Source organism: Zerene cesonia, chromosome 7 (genome assembly GCF_012273895.1).
Source record: "Zerene cesonia ecotype Mississippi chromosome 7, Zerene_cesonia_1.1, whole genome shotgun sequence".
NCBI lineage: Eukaryota > Metazoa > Arthropoda > Insecta > Lepidoptera > Pieridae > Zerene > Zerene cesonia.
Genome location: NC_052108.1, coordinates 5,700,947 through 5,709,522, shown reverse-complemented (window position 1 = coordinate 5,709,522; position 8,576 = coordinate 5,700,947). Strand labels below are relative to the sequence as shown.

The following is an 8,576-nucleotide window of genomic DNA, read 5'->3' as shown; positions in this document are numbered from 1 at the left end:
AAACTCTTGACATATTTAACTATAAAAGGGACATTTCATATTTTTATTAAATAGTCAATTAGTTTTCAAACGGTTAACATAAACACATACTTAAAATATCATTCAAATAAATGATTTTATTCTTTTATACATTTAATTATTATTTATCTCAACTATTAAAAAAACACTATGTCAATAAATATGATAATGTAAAAATTATGTTCTTTTAATGATTTTAGTATAGTTTTACACAATATTATCTTCTTGTTTGCAGGCAAACGCCGCAGCTGGACAGAAAAGAGCTCGCACTCGTATTACTGACGAGCAATTGAAAATTTTACGATCGCACTTTGACATTAATAACTCTCCAAGCGATGAAGCAATTGCGAAAATGGCTAAACAATCTGGCCTAGCTACAAAGGTTATCAAGCATTGGTTCAGAAATACACTTTTCAAAGAACGCCAGCGAAACAAAGATTCGCCATACAACTTCAACAATCCGCCATCTACGACATTAAATCTTGAAGAATATGAAAAGACCGGAGAGGCCAAAGTGACGCCTTTAGATTCGTCAGCAAGCTCCGATGAAGGCAAGCCACCGCCTGAAAAAAAAGCAAAAACTGAAGAAATTTCAATGGTTAGCCAACAGGAAGTTAAGTCTGAGCCCAATGAAGAGCCTACAATGGAAGAAAAATATAATTCCTACGACGACCGCCATCAAGAAGACAAAAGCTTCATCTTTCCTCAAGCTCCATCCCAAAGTCCTGCATTAAGCAGCTCAGAACTGCATCAAAGTATATCTCGACCTCAAACACCAACTCACTTATCTTTAAATTCTTTAATACAATCCCAACTGGACTCAATACCAGCTACGAGTATACCTCAGCCACCACATCCATCTATGCTACCACCGAAATTAAATCCTAATTTCACGTCCCCAAACTCCGCGCCCCCGAACGTCCTACCTTTGACCCCAAATCGCAGCCTCAGTCCTGGCAGGGGACCGGCCGATTTCGGACTTTCCGGGGGCAACTCGAATGGATCCAACAGCTCGGGGTCTTCTGGCAAACGCGCCAACAGAACTAGATTCACTGACTACCAGATTAAAGTATTGCAAGAGTTTTTTGAAAATAACGCTTATCCAAAAGATGACGATCTAGAATATCTTTCTAAATTATTGGGCTTAAGTCCAAGAGTCATAGTAGTATGGTTTCAAAACGCTCGACAGAAAGCAAGAAAAGTATACGAGAATCAACCGGCAGCGGATCCACCAGCGGGATCGATGGATGACGCAAATAGATTTCAACGAACACCGGGATTGAATTATCAATGCAAAAAATGTCAGTTAGTATTTCAGCGATACTACGAGTTAATTAGACATCAAAAAACTCATTGTTTTAAGGAAGAGGATGCGAAACGATCGGCGCAGGCACAAGCGGCAGCTGCGCAAGTTGCTGCTACTTTGAGCAGCGAAGACTCAAACTCTAGCACCGTAGAACACCACGTTCCGCATGTGCCAGTTTCACCGGCACCACCTCGTACCCCTACACCTGCCGCGCCTAACTATCCGGTATCTCCAGCTCCCCCTACGCCCCATACGCCCGTAACACCTCTTTCTCACACACCCAGAGAAGAAAAAGATGGAAATTTTCAATGCGATAAATGCAATTTAGTATTCCCTAGATTTGATCTCTGGCGAGAACATCAGTTGGTTCATATCATGAACCCAAATTTATTTCCCACCTACCCCCCAGATTCCCCTTTTGGGATCTTACAACAACATGCTCAGCTACAACAATTAAACGCTTCACTCTCTAATGAAGAAGCTCGCCATCCTTTAGTCGCTGCATTAAATCAGCAAGTAGCAAAAAGAAAATTCGATGAGTTCGAGGAGGCAGATACTGGAGAACAGCCAAAAGACAAACGATTACGAACAACAATTTTACCGGAACAATTGGACTACCTATATCAAAAGTACCAAATCGAATCAAACCCATCTAGAAAGATGCTCGAAAATATTGCTCGAGAAGTTGGATTGAAGAAACGGGTAGTTCAGGTTTGGTTTCAAAACACGAGAGCGCGTGAAAGGAAGGGTCAGTTTCGTGCACATGCACAAGTTATAAATAAACGTTGCCCCTTTTGCCCAGCTTTATTCAAAGTGAAAAGCGCATTAGAAAGCCACTTAAGCACGAAACATGCTGATCAATGTGCGAGAGGTGAGATCAACGTGGACGCTTTACCTGATGAGGAGTTAAGTACAGAGTCGACGCCTAGTTTTGGTTCCCAACAAAGTGACAGGCAGCAAAATTTTTCCCAAGGGGGGGCTCCCATGTTGCCCCCTATTTTTCCGCCGTTTCACTCAGACATGGAGAAATTTATCAAACAGTATAGTGAGGAGTCAATGAAACGCTATGTTAGTGAGCTTCAAGCTCACGCTGCCGCTCAACAAAATGGCAGTAGCAATGAACCATCTGAGAGACGACCTGAACATGGAAAATCGGAAATACCTTTAGATCTCAGCAAACCTGTAGATTTATCACGACCTGGATCGGACGCAGATGAGAGGTCAGATACGGCATCTGAAACCATGGAATTCTATGAAGAAGATGACCCAACCTCCCCCTTAACGGGTCAGCATCCAAATCAAAGGCCTCCCGGCAAACGTTTTCGGACTCAGATGTCTTCAATACAAGTGAAGATTATGAAGGCTTTGTTCAGTGACTACAAAACGCCAACGATGGCAGAATGCGAAGCGCTTGGGCGCGAAATTGGCCTACCAAAGCGAGTAGTACAAGTGTGGTTCCAAAACGCTCGTGCCAAAGAGAAGAAGGCAAGATTGGCGGCTGGTCTCTCGGAGGTGTCGGATGCGCAGCCGCCCGATGAGTGTCGTGTCTGTGACTTCAAGTACAGCCACAAGTATTCAGTTCAAGACCATGTGTTCACGCGGGGTCACATCGCCGCGGTGCGAGCCCGTCTCGAGAACAGCGCGGGCGCCGGCGACGACGGCACGCTCGCACTAATGCAGATGGCGGCGCGGCTGGAGAGCGGTCTGGGCACTGAGCTGCACAACGCCTTCCTCCGACCCCAGCTCGCTGGCAACGGTGAGTGTACTTGAACGTAGTTGTGGTAGCGTTAGCATGCGCTGTGTTTGAACTTATCTAGAACCTCGCAGTGACGAGCTTCGCGTTGCATCCATTGTTCGCAATTTCCGTGAACCGGGCGGAGCTCATGTCGTGCCGTGACGGTCGTTGATCTATATTTCCTACTAGTGATTCCTGTATATAAAACTTTAGATATATTATTTGAGTGAAAAGAACTGTACAGTATATGCGGCTTTAATATTCAAAATAATGAATCTCTAAGATTGAAACTTATTATAGCTATCAACGTTAGATTTGTGTCAGTTATTACGGAGATAAGTCTGAAATATCAATTGTTAATCATATATGCCTCATAGTTAGGATTTCAATAAATTGTTATCCAAATACAACATTGAATGCACTAGAGGAATGGTTGTGTCGTAATGTCATTAGGACGCTTTGTTCGGTTGTTGTTTTTGAATATGTGAGTGATGGATCGCGAGTTGAGTCGCGATGTCTTCGGAGGCGCGAGAGGCGTGCCGGGCGGCCGGTGGGCGGCCCGCTCCGACCACCGCTATTCAAATTCAAAACGAACATAACAATGGTAGGAGTTAGGACGCGTGAAGGACGTCGTATATCTAATGGGACCGATCTGCCGCATATGCATTTGCTCCACATGAATAATCAATTATTCATAACGTGCCAATCAAAAATACTTTCCATACTTTTTCTCTTATATTTATTCGATTTGAAAATTAAAGCCGCATGTACACAGCATAGCTGATAGTAATCTGTTGCATAATATTATTCTTCCTAGTTGTTCATATTTAAAACTCCTATTAGGTTTTAGCGACGTCGATTGTTGTAGGTGTGTAATGAAAACCAAATTATATATTTTAGAGAATTTAAAACGTTTTAGTTATTATATAAAGTCATAGCGAAGCCTGAAATCTTTATTACTATTTAAATAAGGTGCCTTGTAGGATTCAAGTGTTTTGTAAATTATTATCGTAGCTCCACTGTAAATAATTGAATCGTGTAAAAGTATACTATTAGTTGGTAACGATAGAAACTTGTAAAATTTGTTTGCGGTCGCCACTCGCGAACTTGTACTACGATGTGTAGTATTAGAGATAGAATAGATAGATATTAATAAATATATTGTTCGTTTCGTAGAGGCATCTTAAAACTTGTGATATACTGTAACTAATTAGTTCGCATATGTTCATTGAAGGGCACAAAATACATACAGACATAACATAGAAAGTTTGTAGTATTTTACATTATAATGAATTCGATTCGTGTGGGGTCGCCGGCTGCAGTTTCTAACGCATTTACATAAGAGTAGCTCGAAATTGGAGGGTTAGGCGATATGCAAATATTTTTTTCTAATGTTTTCTTGTACATAATGATATCAAAGCTCGTGCGGTCTCAATGTGTAAGCAAATCATAGCACGCGCTGCGGGTGTTGCCATTATATTTCAAATTTATTATGTGAAAACTTGCCTTCCGTCTTAGCGCCGTGTCAAGATACTCCACTTCACTATTGAAATGCAAATGTCGCATTTAACCTAGGCACATACAAATCGTCCAACATTTAATCCACTGCAAACATTTCCACAGGTTTCACTTTTATTTGCATATCGCTTTTGTTATTTTTATTATTTGCATTATGTTATGTTTGTATATATTTTTTGATCTTTAGTTTTATTATCGATTTTGTTTTCGTAGACATAAACGTCAGGCAGATGATGTTGATGGATTTGCCTCCTTTTCGACTTCCGATATTTTTATTTTTATTTGTATAATTTAATTATAAACTAATTTTATGCAATCTGCATTTACTTGTTATTCAGATGACATTATAATTATGATTAACTGAAGCCCAGTGCCAGCCAGTGATATGAATGTGGTCTCTGATGGCGACGCCGATCGGTCGAGTCTTGTAAACTGAATAGTATTATCATAATTATTATCTACAGTTATTATATTTGCCGAATTCGTTGAAATAAATGCAATATTTATATTATTGAATTATGTTTTTATTTTATTTTTTGTTTCCTTGGTTCCTTTATCCTTAGTTCTTTATGATTTTTTTTTAATTATATTTTTGTTTTGAGAGCATTCAAGTGTTCTCTTATTTATTTAAATCTCCAGCTAAGTTTAAGAAGAATTAAGAGCAGGTGAGCATTGTAGTGAAATGGTAAGATGAGGAAAAAAATGAACACTGTTCAAACACGAATTACCTGAAGCTTAAAACAAAGCAGTCTATTGTCAATTACATATAACGAAAGACGGATATTGTTCACCTTTACAGTAAGACAAAACACGTTTTAAATTCATACATTTCTCGCTTCGTGGGTGGTGCTGTCATTGAAATGTATTCACTGTTTGTTTTCTAATAAGCAGAACAGATTGCTAGTCGTAATTAATATTCAATCATGTGATACAATAATGCACAAGGCAACGATCGTGACGGCATGCTACAATCGCTTGATGTAAAGCCCAACACAATCTATAGCATATGAGTAATATGAAATTAATATTTCTAATATTTAAAATGTTAAATGCTTCAATAAATACATATTCTTTTTATATCATTAGTCCATTATGACATGATAGAATAATCATTATTTCAAATTTTACAAATGTCATCAAAATCTATTTAAATCATTTGTTTTACAACACAACACGCCGGTGCTTATTATTTGTTATTAGTAACTTATATAATTGAAATATGGGAAGGCTGTTTTACTTTTAGGAGACATGTCTCATATTAAAAACTCGTCTAAAGCATAAAATTATGTTGTGCTTTCACTATTAAATGTTAGATGTCAACAACAGTACCACGTATTTTGTTTCGATAACTTTCTTATTCCGATAACAGATGTAAAAAGCCTATATTAGCTCCTCTTTAAGTCACGTCTAAATCATTCAATTTAACAAACGAAATGAAAGTACAAGCTCAAGAGGTTTAAGGAAAATGTATAACTACTTTTACCTGCAGAAAACACTCGGTAACTGATATACGTAACTATCATTGAACCATTTCATGAAATTCAACAAAAAAAGTATTTAATCCACCCACTCAATATTCGAGAGCTCATTACAAAAAATATTAAATTACATCAGCACAATAGAAAAGGCTGATGTTGGAAAAAATCCTCCCGTTTCTTGGGCACCAGCTAATTATTTCATTGTTAAACACGGTACAGCAAAACGTGCTTACCAGAAAACAACTCTTTTTGTTATAATACAATGGATTTTTTATAAAATATAACCGATAGCGTGATCCATTGCTTGGTATATCATTGAAGGGTAAATAGATATTTGATAGGAATAACGGATATTCAAATGTCATGTGATGCATTGTGTAATCGAGAACTTTTTATTTTCGTTTAGTCTAGACTTTCAGAATACCTTCAAATTGCTAATGTATAATCATATTTTTATATATACTTTATATTCGAATAATCTGGAAGGAATGACTAATTTTAAATCCAATGAAATAAATAGGTGAATCGTTTAATACTTAGAATAGCAATTCTCACTTCGATTATGAGCAGTTAAACAGTTTCACATTTCCTTCACTTTCCTTAGATACATCAAACTCAAACACTAAGAAAATACATTAATACTGATATCAAACTTACTCATCAAACTCCCACATATTTCCCGTTTCTGTGGGTTTCCGGGATAAGAACTATCTAACGTCCGTTATGGAGCTGTAAACTATCTTCGTACCAAATTTTATCCATATTGGTTATGTGGTTATGGCGTGAAGAAGAGACGGACGGACCGAGTAACCTTTGCGAGTAGCCTTTAATAGTAGATACGACTATATTAGTACAGAAGATAGTTATCTTGTTACATAATAAAGTAATACACATAATTGTTTATTTATCTATTAGTTGGTTCCCATACAAGAGATATAAATAATAGAGATAGAAAAGAATATAAACATAGAGTTTATTTTTAAATTCATACAAATATAACTATTAAATGTAATACTAATCGTATGATATTTTTCATGATTACCTATTGAACTAACTAAAGAATAATTTGAATAGACTAAACAGTTATTAGAAAAAAGAGTAAAATCTTAAAATTTACTCGAATTCTATAATTTTAATTTACCTTCTAAGTATACTTGGTAGGTACAGGTTTTTATAAGTAGACTTACTGATTTGTAACTATTGGTACCTATATGTAAATTCCTTATCACCACTCACTTACGTACTATTCGTTCTAGTCTGCAGAATGTAGGTTTATTAAAATATTTGAGTTTTCGTTTTTGCATTGATAAAAATTATCATGAATGATTTTAAAATAAACATAACGTACATAGCATTACAGAGGCGATGGAGGTACCTACTCGGACAAATAATAGTAAACTTATTTATGGAAATTAGATTTATACTCAACTAGCAGCCCACTCTTTTTTTTTATTTTTTTTTTTATTTTTTTTTTTATAGTGGGGAAATCTTGCCCCCGGGGATGGAGCCGTGGGTTATGTCGGATTCTTACCGACCAAAACCCCACTGTGTTCCGTCTAGCCACTTGAGTGAAGGGGCCACGGGAGCTGATTAAAATAGCAGCCCACTCTAACCTTTCTTGTGATACATTTATATAGACACTCGGGAATTACATGCATGTCCAATGTTGAAAGAATTTTGGAGTTGGAACTATTACCAAAGATTATCGCAACAGCTCATTCAAACGACTTAGTAATACAATAGCTACTCTGAATAAATTTTCTATGAACTCTGTAATATCGAAATATTCATAAAAAATCTCGTTTACATGTAATTAAAAAACGAAGTTGATAAATTGTACTTATAATTACTATAAGACAAAGTAATTTCATAAATTGTTTATACCACGAGCATAATTTTCAATCGACACTCGCAACGCAGCTTAAAATGAGCAAAATTTTGCTAAATTGTAATACAATTAAGGGGGGAGGGGGGGTAAGGGGGTAAGGGCGTCTCGCAGTCACGTCGGAGATCCCAGCCCATTACCCGCTCCAAACCGTATCGACGAATAACCGCCAATTATTGGATCGCTCTACAATCTTTTTACAATTTCTTCTCCGTCCGTTATTATATTTCTATTAAGCCTTTTTTGTAATCAAACAACTAATGATTCGATTCCATTTCCTAGACGGACGTGCCCTCCCCGCGGTGTTTAATGACACAACGTTGGTAATTAGATCCGGATGGTTTGCGGCCATTGACTTACCGTGCTCATGCTCATCTGTGGAGTACAACCAAGTGTCTATATATAATTATATAACATCATAGCAAGCCTGTGCCCCTGCATCAGGAACAAATGTGGGCTGATGATAATAACTAACACTAAAACATCAGACTATAGCAAATTCTATAACTTATTTTAATGTGCGTGCCTGGCGAGTGCGTGTGTTTATATACCTACATAGCAGAAACATTGTGCAGACATAATTTTAAGAACAGTAACATTTTTACCATAACAAAGGTTAATATCTTGTTTCTGCCT

The 8,576-nt window shown here is 37.3% G+C and overlaps 1 protein-coding gene across 1 annotated transcript; it reads left to right on the top strand.

Annotated features, from left to right (window-relative positions):
• The first annotated feature begins 256 nt into the window (after positions 1-256).
• LOC119828172 (zinc finger homeobox protein 4-like) lies at positions 257-5,093 on the top strand. The gene has a single exon (XM_038350270.1). The coding sequence runs from the start codon at positions 371-373 to the stop codon at positions 3,092-3,094; it is 2,724 nt and encodes a 907-aa protein (XP_038206198.1). The 5' UTR covers positions 257-370; the 3' UTR covers positions 3,095-5,093.
• Positions 5,094-8,576: the final 3,483 nt, after the last annotated feature.